The 17,300-nt window shown below is 39.1% G+C and overlaps 1 protein-coding gene across 1 annotated transcript; it reads right to left on the bottom strand.

Moving 5' to 3' along the window:
• Window positions 1-92: 92 nt before the first annotated feature.
• Window positions 93-16,003, bottom strand: mcm2 (minichromosome maintenance complex component 2). The gene is made up of 20 exons (XM_028446304.1): window positions 15,906-16,003; window positions 14,300-14,490; window positions 12,788-12,960; window positions 12,292-12,422; window positions 11,416-11,554; window positions 11,229-11,326; window positions 10,100-10,221; window positions 9,811-10,018; window positions 9,541-9,675; window positions 8,446-8,637; window positions 7,673-7,766; window positions 7,502-7,580; window positions 6,664-6,835; window positions 6,462-6,588; window positions 5,951-6,063; window positions 5,122-5,286; window positions 4,953-5,027; window positions 4,659-4,841; window positions 2,907-3,062; window positions 93-539 (listed from the first exon to the last, which is right to left on the bottom strand). Exons 1-20 carry the CDS (start codon window positions 15,909-15,911, stop codon window positions 429-431), a joined length of 2,670 nt encoding a protein of 889 aa, XP_028302105.1. The 5' UTR covers window positions 15,912-16,003; the 3' UTR covers window positions 93-428.
• Window positions 16,004-17,300: the final 1,297 nt, after the last annotated feature.

Genomic DNA, 17,300 nt, shown 5'->3' with positions numbered 1-17,300 from the left:
AGAAGTGTGTGAAAGCAGCACAATAAACGTGACAATGACGTTGAACTCACCACATGTCAGAACTCAGTGAATAACGCGCACAGATAGAAGGAAACAACTAAAAATATATATTTATTTTTATAACAAACCTTTTATTACCAAATGCAACATTGAGTCCACGGAACATTTTTTTTTTTTAGTACACTGAACATTTAAGTACTTTTTTTCAACATCCGAGAATAACGTTGTGTTCGAGTGCATCTGTAAAATCCATCATCTGAAAGCACGAATAAATTGGGCATCTTAACCAACATGTACATTTATTTACAGTAACGCCACAGAAGAGGTGAACCAATCCAGACTTTGTTTCAGTTTATTCTTCATTTTCCGACTAAATCCTGCATTTGAACAGGACGGAAAAACGCTTTTCTTTATTTTGCCGTTTGATCCTAAAACTGTTGCAGGATCAGCTTCTTCTTCACATCGTGGCTGAACTTGTTGGAGCTGAAGAGGTCGCTGTCGTAAAAGGACGACAGGCTGTGGATGTTGATCTGTCTCGCCTGAGAGAGAGAGAGAGAAAGAGAGAAACCGAAGTTAGTGAAATGGACGTGAAAAAAGTTCCCACACACACTTAAAACCTGATCCCAGAGCAGGATTTAACTCATTGAGTGCCATTGACGTCTACAGACGTTAATTGTGTTTTTCGGCTGGGGTTGCTAGGAGACAGTGTGACGAAGCTCTCCGGTGAATATCTAACTTGTACAATGATGTAGTGACCAACTGGTGCCATGTAGGTGGCAGCAGAGCACCTTTGGATGAGTGATCACCGGTGATAGGCAGAGCTCAGAGGGAGAGGAAAAGAGTTTACGAGACAGAAAATGGCGCTATGAGAGCTGATGCTGAAGTTCACAGCAGCGCATACTTGACCAGAGCATGTGTGGAACTAAGTGGACTATTGAGAGTGTCGCGATGGTGAGATAAAATGATTAAAAAAACAAAGCAAGCAGTGAGACTCTGCATGACCGGGAGGAGGAGGAAGTTGCGTGTGTGGAGAATGACGAGGGGAGAGACTTGGAGGAACACCAAAATACAATAAGCAAACTATTCAACTCTGACATAGATAGTAAAATAATAATAATGTTGCCATCATAAGCCTGGTCTCAGTGTTGTTTTTGTAGTTTTATATAAGGAAACCAATGTTGAGGTGTCACTAAAGTATCCCCAAAAAAAATATTGCTTCAAAGTCACTAATAGGTGTTTTCAGAAGAAGCCGTTTTTCTCAGCTTTTTGTCAAACTGGCAATTTGTGTGAAACTTGCCTCTATTCAACCGCTGATTACAGAAGAACGAAACAAAATTATTTTTTTCTTATGACATTAGAGACTTCAATCTTTCAGAATTCAGATTGTCATAGTACAAAATATTCTATGGGTCTTTAAAAATTAGTCAAAATGCTCTATAACGGCTGGCACTGAGGGGGTAGACATTTTGAAAATGGCTGGCACTGAATGAGTTAATGTATAAGGGGGAAACTTCCATTAGGGACACAAATGCGGGGAAAATTTTTTTTTAAACATTGTTTTTCAGGAAATATTTGACCCACTGAAATATCAAGTGTGTGTTGTTTAAGAAAGCAGGAAAATCCTAAATTTCTAGCTCTGCTAGTTTTCTGGTAATGTAGACTATTGAAGATTTTCAGCACTTTTTCACCATGTCGCAGCTATGAGTCAGTCTAAGGGTGTAGGAAAAAATCCATTTGGTGATAAATCACAGTGTGATTATATCGATCTAAATAAATGTCCAAATCAATTTTTTAATCATGTTTTAAAAAAAACAAAACACATTTAATTACGCTAACATGCATAGCACATAAATGCCCAGTCACTATGTCAGTGAACGCACCATCAGACCTTGTTAAACTACCTGACTCCTCAATGCATTTTACCTTTATCATAAGAACTTTACAGAATCAGAAACTGTTCAACTTTTTTTGAAAATGTAATTTGACATATATATATATATATATATATATATATATATATATATATATCTCCAATACAGGTACCTGTTAAAAAAAAAAAAATCAGGAGTAATTCATCACTGCTGCTAATGCTGCTCATACAGCACAGCTAACATGGAATATATAGTGAGCTATTGCTGAATTCTATGATTTTCACCATCCCTAATGAAAATATGTTCCATAAGCTTAGCTTTACAGGTGTTAGAATCTGTTTATATGGGGTTTTTGCTCAATTTAAAGCAATATCTTAATTTTTACATTCCAAACAGGTGCAGAATTAAACTTGTTTTTATTTAACTAGATAATCCCGTTGTGATAAACAATCTCTTTTCCAAGACAGACGTGACCAAACATAAAAAGAACAATCATAGTTGTGCTGGATCTTTCTACTTTATTTTAATAATTATTTTATACACTATTATAACAATTTGTAGCTACTTAATATTGTTTTAGTGTTAATAGAAAATATTTTACTAGTAAAGTTATAAATGACAGTAAGAACAGACGGAAAAATGGTTGGGTTTTTTTTTTCCCATGCAGAAAAAAAACGAGCACTTTATACGTTCTCGGGTCTTAATTAGTGTTTTTCTCACATGTCAGAAAAGGAAAACAAACTCAAGTGTCCTTTAGTCACTCACAAACACAAACCAGCAAAAGTGGAGTTTAAAAAAAGATTAAAAATGGACACAGGAGACATAAATGTCCCTTTGTGTTGATGGAAACAGGACGAGGACCCTCAGGCCTTAAATCCACTAAAGTCTGAGTGTTTCATCACATAAAGCTTTAAGACTCTCAGAGAGAGCTCAGCTATGTGGTTTATTAATCCTTTGTGTTAGGTTGACCAACACAAACCTAAAACACTGGAGTGTTTAATCCCAAACCAAAGATTCTGACGTCCCAGTCCGTACCTTATCGTGCAGGTCCTTCTCTGGGATCTCGATGACGTCGTTCTGCACGCCGTAGCGGTTCCTCTGGTACGCCACCTGCTCAGCCACCAGCTGTTTGAGGATGAAGAGCAGCAGCTCGTTGTTGTCACGGCGGAACGCCAAGTAGCGGGCGAACGTCTGCACAGAAACAGGAAAAAGACCAGATGTAATAATGGGAAAGCTTCATTATTACCCAGTCAGCCTCAGAATAGACTTTAAAGTTCTGCTGCTGGTTTAGAAATGTGAGAATGGGTTTGAGTCCAGAATACATCAGTGAGATGTCAGTCAGGTCTGAACCCAGCAGATCTATAGACACAGGTCAGATAGTGGAGCCCAGAGTTCACAGATCTATAGACACAGGTCAGATAGTGGAGCCCAGAGTTCACAGATCTATAGACACAGGTCAGATAGTGGAGCCCAGAGTTCACAGATCTATAGACACAGGTTAGATAGTGGAGCCCCAGTATGATTAGGATGATCAGCGTTCACACTCAAGTATACAGTACTTCCAAGTTTCCCAAGATGCATTTGGGACCTAAAATGACAAAAACCTGAGGGACACTGAGACTAAATATCTCTGTTGATTCTCCACCTTTACTTTGAAAGTTCTGTAAACATTTGAAGTGAGAAAGTGACAAGTAGAATATCAACATGTGCTCATTTGATCCATAAAACTCACAGACACATTTCAGAGACCCTCCATTGTACTACTGACTAAACTTCAAAATAAGAGTCCTATTTACAAAAGTTAAAAAGTAACACAAGACAAGAAAACATGCTTTTATTTTGAAAAGGGGATATTTTATTTTTAGCTTGAAGCCGGTCCCACGACCATTTTACATTCCGCTTGCAATGCATCATGGGGCGGTTGAGTATGAGTAGTGTGCCCACTGTGCATACTAGGGGTGTGGGGTTGAAAAAAAAAAAAAAAAAGTAAGTAAATCAATCTTTTTTTATTAAAAAAAAAAAAAAAAAATGCTTTTAATGTGTTTCAATGGTTACTTGATGCACTTGATTTTATGATGGTGTGTAATGCCTGCAATATTTATGTAGTCACATTATTTTCATATAATCTGTTCAGATCTGACACAATAGGAAAAATTATAATTTTGTCTCAGTTTTGTGCATTCTCAGTAATTCAGGGTGATTTATCCTTAATGTTCTCACTTACAGGTGTTACAATGCTGTCATTATGTTGTCATGGTTACTTTGAGATTTCTACACAGTAGTTTCAGTGAAAAGAAACTTGCTGCACTTTATTTTATGATGGAGTGTGTAACACTGTATTTTGTTTTTTTTTTCAGTAAAAATGTGCAAAAACACTAATAATAAACAACAGATAGGATGTTTTGAAGCAAATAGTTTTGACTCAATTTGTCTGAATGATCAATATCTTCTGATGAACATATACAGCTACTTAATTTTTCATCTCTACGTTTAATTTTGACATTAACTGGGTAGAATATCCCAATAATATCATATCGTGACCCAAGTATCGCAATACTCACCTCTTGTGCATACTAAAAAAGTCCTCATATAGTATACATCAGGTATTTCTTACGTAGTCAGTCTATTCATACCATCTAATGTGATCACACTACATACTCATTTTTGATGTAAAACTTAGTAAGAGTTGTACGTTAGTATGACATTTATAACACAGCCTCAGTTGACCATAAAAACGTATCCTACAGCTCCCCCCTTTGAAGGGTCCTAATTCACAGAGTGACCAACCTTCCTCATGCTCCTCATGACGCTGAACTTCTGCGTGTCAATGAAGCTCTCCAGCATCACCCTGATGGCCATGTTGACGTCGTCCTCCAACACGTAGTCCCTCAGGTTCATCTTAGCGTGAGCCTCAGCCAGGCGGATCATGGACTCGATGTGACGCACCGTGATGGGGATGCTGCCCGTTGCCTGGAAACATGATGGCATTGAGTCAGAAACTCCATCCAAACACAGATAAATTGTCTGAATGCTTCAGCAGGTTTTTTTTTTTTTTTTTTTTTTTTTTAAAAAAAAGCTCACCATTGATTCTTTGCGCAGGTCGCTGTAGATCCGTGCCACCTTGTCCTGATCCATCTGATTCAGTTTGGGGTGAACCTGTTTGTTTTTAAAAAAAGCCTCTGAGTTTTTGTCGTTCAGTTTAATATATATATATACATATACATATATATAGTTGGGTGTGGCTTCCTACCCGCTCCTTGGCGTAGATGATGTACTTCCTGAGCAGCTCCTGAGGAATGGTCGGCACATCCGACGTATTGGGCAGAACCACCTCCTCCAGGGCCACGCCCCCTTCTTTGTTGCTGGGGTGATGCTTGATGTGGGAGCCGACAACAAATCGAGCCAGCATTTCATCCTGTGGGGAAAAAAAATAATAAAATAAAGATCAGAGACTGTTTGATGAGAACTCAGTTTAAAGAGACAACCACACTAATAATCACAAAAACTAAATATTTTACAACTTCAGATTTATTAGACATTCAAGTGTTAGCGCTAATACTAGGTTAACGCTAACACTTGAATGTCTAATAAATCTGAAGTTGTAAAATTAACCTATTGTTTGCATTAACCGAGTAATAACATTACTTACACTAACCTAGTATTAACGCTAACCTAGCCTTAGCACTAACATAGCAATAGCATGAACCTCACATTATCACTAATCTAGCATTAGTCTATCAATTACACTAATTTAGCATTAAGATTAACCTAGCGTTAGCACTAACCTAGGATAAACACCAAGCATCAACACTAGCCGAGTATCAACTCTAACCAAGCAATAGCATTAACCTAGCAATAGCATTGGCATTAACCTAGCAATAGCTTTAACCCTTATCTAGCATTGGCACTAATTTAACAATAGCATTAACCTTGCACTAACCTAGCATTAGCTCTTATCAAGCATCAACACTGACCTAGCTAACGTTGAAAAAAAGGTTTAAAAATGTTGCCTCCTGCATCCTCACGACTTAGTTACAAATTACGTGATTCTGTTAATTGATTCCAACCCTAGTCCTCACCTGCACGGGGTCGACGGTGTCTCGGACGACGCACAGGACGTCAAACCTGGACACGATGGGTTCCGTCAGGTCCACGTTCTCTGCAAACGTCAGTGAGGGATCGTAACGACCTCCTGTCGGAAAAAGACACGAGTGACGACATCTTTGGAAAAAAGGACGATTTTTACAACAAGTGTTGTTTTGGTTCTTGGGTGACACGCTCTTGAAATCTGAAAAAAAGCTTCTTTTTGTGTGAATGTGTAAGAAAAAAGATGACTTTCTTAGGATATAAAACACATTTTTATTTTGGACCCAAACTTTGGGGCTATTTCACCACTCCCCTTCACTAAATTGGCCATATCGTAAAGGCATGTGTGCGATCAGACCAATTAATATTAAAGTCAGATGTTTTTAAGCCTTAAGTACGTTGGCCATTTGTTGAAATGACATGGAATAGTCTTACTTTCACATTATGCTAATACGATGCATCATCGCTAAGTAACAGTTTATCTTTTCAGACGGTTTGTCGTACCGATGGGGTTGGAGGCGGCGATGACGGTGCACCTGGCCTGCAGCGAGGTGACGATGCCAGCTTTCGAGATGGAGATGCTCTGCTGCTCCATGGCCTCGTGGATGCTCGTCCTGTCTGCGTCGTTCATCTGCAGGGGGCGGAGTCAGTTTACAACACTCAGGTAGAAAAACAACAACAACAACGCTCCAAACCCTTGGCTGACCTTATCAAACTCGTCGATCAGACAGACACCGCGGTCGGCCAGCACCAGCGCCCCGGCCTCCAGGGTCCACTCTCGACTCACAGGGTGTCTCTGAACGTAGGCCGTCAGACCCACGGCCGAGGCCCCCTGACCCGTGGTGAACACGGCGCGGCTCGCCACCTTCTCTACGTACCTGTAGGGAAGCAACGGAACAGGTCACGAAACTCATCAAAATGTCCAGGTTTTTCAGGGACCCTGAACGCAGACGTAACTAACATTTACTCCATCAGAGAATTTCCACCGGTTTCTGACAATAAAGAGTTGCTCTTTACAGCCATTATCACGGTATTACAGTAATTTTACTCACACGTGACAGAATCTTTAAAGATGTTGCTTTGTTTCGTCAGACATGAGCAAAAAAGAAAAGATGCTAAAGTCTAAGATGGATTGAAATAGACCAAAAACTAGTGGATTTATTGAAAAATATCATGAACATCCTCCTGGATGATCAAACCTCCATGAAGGTTCAGAGAGGAAAACCATGGAGACACTGGGAGAAGTAGGAAGTTACGGTAAAGTTTACATCATCTGGTCTAGACTTTATCACCTCCGTCTCCATGACAGACAGAATAAAGCTCTGTCTGATGGACAATAACTTATTTATCTACTATATTGTATTTTGCCATTACAAGGTAGATTAACAAAACGTTGAGTACTTTAACCATGCCAAGATCGGCCCATGTCATCTTTTTGAAAATCAAAATATGATCACCCTAGTCTTTGTGCATTTTAAATTACACTTTAAAAACAACACCACATTTAATCAGATCTGAACAATCATCCATTTGATCGTACGTACTTGAGGAACTGGGACTTTGCGGTTCCCGGGTCTCCACACAGCAGCACGTTAATGTCCCCTCGCACTTTGTGTTTCCCGCCTTTAAAACAGAGAAAGGAGGAGCGTCTGAGCACAAACACACACACGAACACACACACACACACATTAATGAGTTCAGATGAGAGCTTCTACCTGGATTTTTGGACTCTCCTCCAAACAGCGACAGGGCGAGGGCTCTCTTAATGTCCTCGTGACCGTAGATCGACGGCGCCATGCTGGCAAACACCTGCAGACGAGTCAGCGATTAATGACGTAATCATTAGAGGTGTCAGTACATCGATTATTAGATTAATCACGATGCAACACATGACGCTTCAAAAACGATTCATAAATGTTCAAAATTGATTGTTTTTCATAATAACTAATGACCTGAACATGACTGCTGCTCACAGAATGATAGTTTGTTCTTTTATCCATCCACCTTTTATTTAAAAACCCTAAATTCCACAAGTGTTATGGTTGTTGATGTAGGTTTTTTGTCTTTAAAGCTGCTTTGATTGTGCTACATAAAATGTTTAGATTCATGTGGGATTTATGCAGAAAGTCTATTTTTACTGAATTAAATAACTTGTGTTGGTTTGGATTGAATTAGCTGAATAAGCTAATATTTTAGTTATTTTTACATTGTTATAAAGATAATGCTGATACATCTGTTTGGTTACTTTAATTAATGGACCAACACATATAAGTAGGAGTCTGAAATCATGATAGTTGTTAAATAATCGTATCGTAGCACCCAGAATTGTAATCGAATCGTGAGATTCCTGAGATGACACACCCCTTATATGATCAGATTGACGGGGCAATAATGAGGTCAGTTTTCTGTAGCAAAGGAAACTTTACCAGAAACTATAAACATCGACTTCATCCTTTTAGGAAACCACTGATAAAACATGCCGACTCACCCTCTCTCCAATGCGCTCGTCCTTGGACAAGGTCACGATGGCCTTCACATCCTCGTCGGTCAGCTCCGCCACGGCGACGCCCTGGTCTCTGCGGGTGATGTGATTGGCCAGGATGACGGTGGCGAACACGGGGAAGCCGTTGGCCATGTTTAGGGAGCCGTCGTAGTTGTTGTGGTAGATTCCCGTCAGCTCCTTCAGGAACAAAAAATAAAAAAAAAACGCTAAACTTTGGCTCAAAATGAACATTTTGTTATTTATATTGAAGTAGGGCTGGGTGATACGGACCAAAACTCCTGTATCGATATTTTTTTCTCAAAATGGTGATAATCGATATAAATCTCGATATCATTAATTCAAATAAAGTCTGACCAGAAAATTAATTCTGGGTTAAATTCACTGATGCAAAATTCCACACAGACATTTATTAACTAATAGTTGCAAAGTGTGTGACACTTTCGGCCTTTTTCCTAAGGGACAGCACGTGTGAGTGAGTTCTGTAGCGTGGCTTGTTCAGGGGAAGGTCTGGGTTAGGATGCACTCAGAAATAAAAAAAGTCAAGGTGCATTAGACGCCTTAAAATGCAAATGTTTACACGTCTCTCTCTCTCTCATACAGAAATTATTAGATTTCTCCTGATCAGTCTGATCTCTGTTATCAATACCAAATATCAAATCACTGTTTCAAAGATAAAAACTCCAATATTGCATCCTTAAACAAGTCAGACCTGCAAGTTCAGTATTAAGAGTTGTGAGAAAGTAATGATTTAAAAGGAAAAATAACAAATGAACAGGAATTGTTAAAATATAAACTAACGTAGGACATTTCTAATCAAAGTGATCAATGAGCCAAAGTGCTCAACAGAACACCTTAGGCATTATTTCTGCCGTTACTCCTCATTTCAACCCGACAGCTTCTTGATTCTTGTATATATCTTTTATATATTTTTCTATAATGTGTGCACTTGTATTTAATTATGTACATTTTCTTCTTTTCATCTGTAATATTTCTGGGGCCTCAAGAGTAAACAGACAAATTTGTGGCGTTCATTACACGCGTAATTAAAATAAAGTAGTTAAAACATTTAAAAACACTCACAATCTCATCCCCAGGCTTGCATCCGTCCACCAGGTCGGCCAACAGGATGGCGTCTTTGGAGCGTGGGAGGCGACCGGCGGCAACTTTACCGGGACTTTCCTGGATGGTGATTCGCTGGTAGTTCTGGTACACCGTCTGTATGTGGGGGTGGGGGTGGAAACCAGAGCACGGTTTGATCCACTCAGTATTTACGTCTCATGTTTGCTCCTTGAAGTTTGATAAGATAAAAGTTGACGCCCCGTTGGCGTGCGCAGGGAAACGTTTTCTCACCTGCTCCATGTTGATCTCGAACGGCCCCTGAGACTGACACTCAGGACACGAGCCCGGCTTCACTTCCTGGTTCTGGGACTGGAAGAACGGCCCCAGGACGAAGCTACACTTGTTACAGTTGTACTTGACCATGCCGAGCTGTGGCAGCACGCTGGTGCAGCTGCTCACCACGCCACTGGTACGGATCAGCTGGTTGAGGTGGAGCTGCCTGAGGACGACAGATTATTTAAATAAAAAAAAACACAATGTGACACTATTTCACAATTCATATTTAAACGTGGTGTCCAACCTGAGGGACCGGATCTCCTCCACCAGCGGCAGGTTGCAGATGCGGACGTGAATCTCGTGAGCGATGCGGTCGTATTTGGGGTACATGGCCAGCACCACCTCCTTAGCTGCTTCATCAAAGATCTTTTAAAAAAAAAAAAAAAGACAAATACTCAAAATTATGCATTAAAAGTACTCAACTGCTTCTATAAATGTGGTTTAAAACCTCTGAAATGTACTTATTAGAAGATCAATGCCATGAAAAAACATTATTGTTCACCATATTAATTTAATAGCCTTTTAAAAACTGGACTACTTTACAGTTTTAGAGCCTGTGTTCCTCCATCTTAAAAATCACATGATTGATGATGTCGCACGGCCCCACTTCCTGTAAACATCCCATTGTTTTCTATTGGAGTGAAACATTCAGCCTAATTTAGATCATTTAGAAGCTTTTTCAGTGAAAATGACAATTTGTGACCTTTTCTTTACTTTCTTTTTATTAAATCATGGACTGTTTAAGGACTTCTATCCTCAGGGTTTGTGTGTCTTCAACAGTCCACAATTTATTCGCTAACTTCAGCCACCAGAGCGTGTCAGCGCACTGTTTAAGGGAGAATAGAGGTCCCGTAGGAAAGCTCTTCTTCTCTGCGTCATTGTCTACTACCAAACCATAAGGTTGGAGCTGTCACCCTCTGTGGTCACAACTGTTTTTATCCTCTTTTATCCTATTTAACTTTTCCTGATTATTTAGAGCAAACAAAAGCAGCACATGTTAAAAAAAAAGTTGCTAAATGATCTAAAAATCAGGCTGAATGTTTCACTCCAATAGAAAACAATGGGATGTTTACAGGAAGTGGGGCCGTGTGACGTCATCAATCATGTGATTTCAAGATGCAGAAACACAGGCTCTAAAACTGTAAAGTAGTCCAGTTTTTTTTTAAAAGGCAACAAAATAAATATGGTGCAAAATAATCTGTTTTGTTAGGAATAGATCTTCTTATAAGTATATTTAAAAAAATTTAGGCCACATTTGTAAAAACGGTGGAGGATTCCTTTAAAGATGATTATACGGTCCTGAACTCCAAATTTAAAATGTGTTTTATTTGATTTTTAAATAAAGATTTAAAAGGAACTTAAACACGTCTCACCTTCAACATCTCACTGGGTGCCTCAGGCAGGAAATAAGCCAACACGTGTTCTCTGGCGGCGAGGTCCTCGTAGTTTACCACCAGACTCTCTTTGTTCTCTGTAATAACAGTGATTTCTCATGATTAGCGTATAAAAATAAATATGAGAGACGTCACCGTCCTCGTGGTCACTAACGCACAAATGTACCTTTGCACATGTCGCTGATCTTCTCTTTGAAGACGTTGTGGCCGTTTTCGTCCACGTGAGTCCGCAGAAAGTTCTTAAAGCGGTTGTAAATCTCGAGCCGCGGCGCCGCCATGGACACCCACTCCCTGACCGTGTGGCCCTGTAGGCGGAGGTAGTGTTAGCGCGTCTGTCAGAAGCTCCCGTCACCAGGGTCGGGGTCAGTTACTGTACAGTTGTCTTTAATTACAACTCAATTATGATTACAGTGACCAGCTTTTTTTTCCAATTAGTTGTTTTCCCCCTGAAAGTCAATTACTTTCTCAATTAATAAATTCTAATTTACTTAATCACAATTACTGAGCCCATAAAACGTAACCTTCCTCTAGTGTTAGCTTCTCTAATGATAACGGGTCAGTTTGATTCATGTCTTAAATCAGCTGTAAAATACACTCAAATATTATCTATCATCTATAATTTGTTTTTCGTCTCTTGTTTACCTTGTTAGGCTTCCTTATTCAGCAAAATATTGATATTAATATTTTGTTCTGAGTCTTTTTTCTGTCAATACAGCCCTAGATTTAAATTTTTAAATAAATGGTAAAATGATCTTAAAGTGAACTGACAGGTAAACTTGATATGAAATATATTTTAATAATTATTATCTATGTATGTGTAAGACACTGTAACATGGTTCCTCAGTTTTGCATTTAATTAAATTACAATAGTTTTTATAGAATTTCCATGCCAATTACATTTACAAAGTGAATTATCTGAACTTGATTACAACAGCAACAGATTTTTCAAAATACAATTACAATCATAACTGTAATTATTTTTCAATTACAGTTATAATTGACCAGAACCCCGCCCGTCACCCTGTGGTTAACGTGCACCAACCTTCATGTCCTCCAGGTTCTCAATGCTCTCAATCATATCTTCATCATCGCCGTCTGCCACGCCTTCAGCGGCACGCTCGGCCAATCGCCTTCGCCGAGCCGCCGGCCGCTCGTCGTCCTCATCCTCGCTGTCTTTAAACGAGAAAAACCAAAGACGTTGAGTCATTAAGGCACGTGTCAAACTCGAGGCCCGGGGGCCAAATCGTCCCACAGGGGGAGGTAATAATTACTGACAAAACAGAGTAAACGACCAAATAATTTAGTTGTAGATATTTATAACAGTGGGGGTTACAAAGGGGTGTAAAACATCTGGCCAATTTCCACAGGACTTTAAGCTCATGAATTTTGGCAATGTTTAAAAAAATAGAAACTTTTAATGGGAATTATTTTTTGAAATTAAGCAGAAATTAGGAATAATTTTTAATGGCTGTATTATATCCAAAAATACACTACACAATACTACAGTTTTCTGTGTATTTGCCGTGTTCTGGTCTCACCGTAGAGCAGCCCCCTCCTCAGCCTCCCGCTCACTCCCTGCTCGCGGTCCCTCCTCCTCATGGCCTCCTCGGCCGCGGCCCGAGCTCCTGGAGAAAGCTCCGACAGGTCCTCGTCATCCAGGTCCAAGCCTTCGGCCTCGTACTGATCCAGTGCCGGAATGGCTCGGTAGTCCCTGAACACACACAAAGACTGTTACTATTAAAATTAACAAGAACTTTATTTTAAAAAAAAAAGAAAAAAAAAAAAAAAAAAGGTGTAAGCCATTCAATCCCAATGAGTGGCCACGGGCCAGTTCTGGGCCGCTGGAGCCATATGTCTGGACCCGCACCCACCCTGACACCATCACCATCATTAGATGGAAAAAAAGTGTGATCTGGGGGCCGAATCCTGCCCAACTCGTCAATGGGAGGCCTTTTGTGTTGATCACACTCCTGAGCTGCAAGACCTCATAAATAAATGAGAACGGCACTGTCACGTATACTAAATATGAAACCTAACTATTCCGCTTCTGACCTCAATTTGAGGGGGCACCAGTGCACTAATCTGTTTATTTACAACCTCTAATAATAAGTAGAATAAGAGCCTCCTCCAGCACAAAGCCGCTCACAGACGATCACGGCCCGACCACGTACATTGATCAGCAGTATCGTCAGACAACATGCGTAAGTGGAAGCCATGGAAGTTCTTCTAAAGAACGAAGTGAGCTACAAATACTGAAACACTGCTGTGTGCTACTGACTGCCACTGCTAAATTAACTGCTAAAGGTCGACTCTATGTGCATACTATTCGAGTCGAAGTCGAGTAGTCGATGACGTCACCAAGAGCTGGAGCCGAGCAGAGTGCTGCTGTTGTGCCAAAATATGGGACCCGAAAAAAAATCTGTGACCGCTGCAGCTTCTTAGAAGTAAAGAAGAGTGCTAAACCTCTTCGTACCTATTAAGGAGCTATTTACTCCCCCTTAAACATGACGCTCCAGTGGGTGAAGTAAATGCAGACTTGAAAAGAATTACAAACGTGTCTAAGGGGGAGTAAAAGTCCACCAAGAAGCCGCAGGGGTTGGAACTGTCGCCACCAGCGATCACAGATTTTTTTGTGTCACAGATTTTGGCACAACAGCGATCTCCCCCCCGCTAACGGAGCCTCCGTCCTGCGCTCCTGATGTTTTCCAGATCTGCTTAATACACAGACATGTTACCACTACAGCTAACTTTAGCATGTCTATTAGCTGTAGTATCTGCCTACCAGCTGCAGTTTGAGGAGAAACTCTTCATGTTGTGCTGCCTTGTCATGCAGGGGTACTAGGACCCTCGTTTGCTGTGTTGCACCACCATCTTGGGCAAAAGTCAGGTACTGCGACTAGTCAATGTCACGTAGACAGAGTTGCGAGACAACACTAAAGTCGACGAGTCTGTTCAACCCCTACCACCCACTCTAACCCTGTAATAAGCCATGTAGTCCTTCACCATCAAGGGTCTCAAATTCTGTGCCTTTAAATAATTAAAATGCTGACCTTTCCATTCCGTCTCCAATGAGCTCCTCTCCGTCCCCGTCCTCTTCCTCTCCAGGCAGATGTCCGTCCCCCAGCAGACCCTCCGACTCATCCTCAAAGGGAGGCAGGTCCCGTCCTGGACTGGAGGTCATGTCTCCTCTCCTGGATGCTCGGGTGGGGCTGGTGGCCATGTGGAACGACTCGGAAGAATCCTGCAAACAGGTCAAAACATCACGTCAAGGTTCTAATAGCGTAATCATTTTTCAAAAACCTTGGAAAGATGTATATTAGTTCAAAAAAAGCAGAAATATAATAATAATAAAAACAAAATAATAAAAAAAATACACAAATCCTTTGTTCTTTCCTGTAATAAAGCTCAGATTGGTCATTAATTTAACTACTGACAGTCTGGCTTTATGATTTTTTATAATTTCTAGGGTTCTTATTGTTTTTATGCTAATTTTAATGATTTACATTTTAAAAATTGTTCCGTCCTCTGCTTTGTTTTTTTTTTGTGTGACTCTTATTTTATCTTTTTAATTATTTTATTAAATTACTTGTGTGTAAATTAATCTCTAAACCTTTTTTTTTTTTTTTTATCATGTTTAACCTTTGTCAACAAATAAAGTTTGATTGAATGTTGATAAAGTGGCCCCTGGATCACAGTTTGTGGCCCCTGCTGTGATAAAAGCTGTACATCTGTGTAACAAGTCATCTATAAAAATAAAAGAGTGTCTTAATGTCCTATTTTCAGTAAAAACAAAGCAGAAGTTTTGGACTCCATCGTGTATAACAGTGTTTCTCAAATGGGGTACATGTACCCCTAGGGGTACGCTATGGCGCTACAGGGGGTACTTGAGAGAGCTAGAGGAAAATTAAAAAATTGATTTGTTAATTTAATTGCTTTAAAAAACCCATATTTTTAAAGCATCAAAAATATGGGTTTTTATAATGTTTGTTTTTTCGTTAAAAATATTACCAGCAACTCACAAAATAAGATAAAATTTTACTGAATATTAAAAAGAATAGACAACAAAATGCACACAAAATGATCTTAATTAGAACATAGGAAGTAGATGACCGGAAATGATAAAAACTATAGAAATAAATCTATTCAGGAGGTAATAAATACTATTTAATTCCCTTTATTTACCAAATGAGATTCTTTTAAAGTGTGTGTGTTATCACTCATTCCATTACATAGTTGTTTTTCATAGTATTCTGAGCAAAATATGATAATCTGACAAAAGAGTGGTGTATAATATTTCATATATTACACATTAAACTACGTTGTTTGATTGCAAAGCTACACAATGGTGTGTGTAACTTAGACAAAAGGCCACATGTCAGACTGGCTTCAACTACAGGACAAACAAAACTAATAGTAACTAATCATAGTTTCTAATAAACATGAATCACTTCTGAACACGTTCAGTTTGGCCGAGCATTTCATTTAAACATAACCACAGGTTAAACTAATGCAGAGACTCGAACAAAACAGCGTTAAAAGACAGAAAAACTCTTCCCAAACGAGACACAGACTTCATCAAACTCCGCGTAACTTATTACCAAACATGCTTCTACTTTTAAAAGCATATTTTATGGTGTTTTTAAGCATTAAACTCACCGCCATGATGACTGCTCTTTATGTCCGTGTTTCCTCTCAACACACTTCTTCTTCTTCTCTGTTTTCCCGCGAAAAGGACACGTGACTTTCAAAGCCCGCGAAAAATCATTAATATTTATTTTTAAGCCCGTGACGTTTGGTCTTCTCATTGGTGAGTTTTGTGCAAAGAGGCGGAACCTGAGCTGCAGTGCGTTCATGTGATTGGAGGATGTGTTTGCGTCGAATGAGAAGCCAGACACATCAAGTTAAGGGCGGAGTTTGTGACTTATGCAAATGTGACTTCCTGGTTAAGATTATTTATTTTTCTAAATGAAAATAAAAGTAAAAAATGAAAGAAAAAAATGAAAATAAAATAAGAAAATAAATTATTAATAATAATAATAATAATAATAATAATAACAACAACAACAACAACAACAACAACAACAATAATAATAATAAAAGTCTTTGTTCTACATATCAGCATAATATGCAATGTAATACGCATAATTGTCCTTTTTTACGTAGAATTATCTTCTATTCTGCTCCATTATTAAGGTTCCTCTAGGCCAGGGATTCTCAACCTTGGAGTCAGGACCCCATTTGGGGTTGCGAGACACTGGGAGGGGTTTGCTAGATACCTTCAAGAAACTAAGAATGTATCTTGAACAATTTGAGCCCATTTTTACAAATTTTCTGCAACTAAATAAAACTATACATATAATTTTTGTGGTTTTTAAAATCCCATTTTACCACCTTTTCCACTATTTTTGGTCATTTTAACCTATTTTATTTCTGATTAAAATGAGGATTTACATTGTTAAGATGACTATATACTATGGAGCAAATGATACTAAACTTCCAGGATAACAGTGGATATTATACAGATGAATAAATAAATGCAGTTATCACAGATTCATAGAACAATGGACCATCATTTTGATGGATTGACATAAATATGATCTTTGTGGTAAAATGTAGGTTTTTGGGAACAGGGATTGTCCGTTCAGCAGAACCGAAGTTATGGTAAGATTAAAATTCACACTACGGATGGCGGCCATCTTAGATCTTGCTCTGATTTATGGTATTTTAAGACATGTTATTGAATTCCTTGAGCCTGAGAACTTATAATTCACCACTGAGATCATGCTTCTATGTTAAATAGAACCAAAGTCATGACAAAATATCCAAATCGGCAAAATCAATGGTGGCCATCTTGGATTTCTTGATTTTGAGTTTGAAACGTTATGTTTGATCCCAATAACAATGGATTCAGCATTCTAAAAAAAAAACCCCATGGAGGAATGTTTATGTTTTCTTCCAGAAGTCAACATGTTAGCCTAATATTGCTACATATCTGTTGGGCTGGTTGGTGAAGAAGATCATGTAAAAGAGAAGTTGATAATTGTTCTCGAG

Source organism: Gouania willdenowi, chromosome 5 (genome assembly GCF_900634775.1).
Source record: "Gouania willdenowi chromosome 5, fGouWil2.1, whole genome shotgun sequence".
NCBI lineage: Eukaryota > Metazoa > Chordata > Actinopteri > Blenniiformes > Gobiesocidae > Gouania > Gouania willdenowi.
The sequence above is the reverse complement of the archived record's forward strand: the minus strand, read 5'-3'. Positions and strand labels throughout refer to the sequence as shown.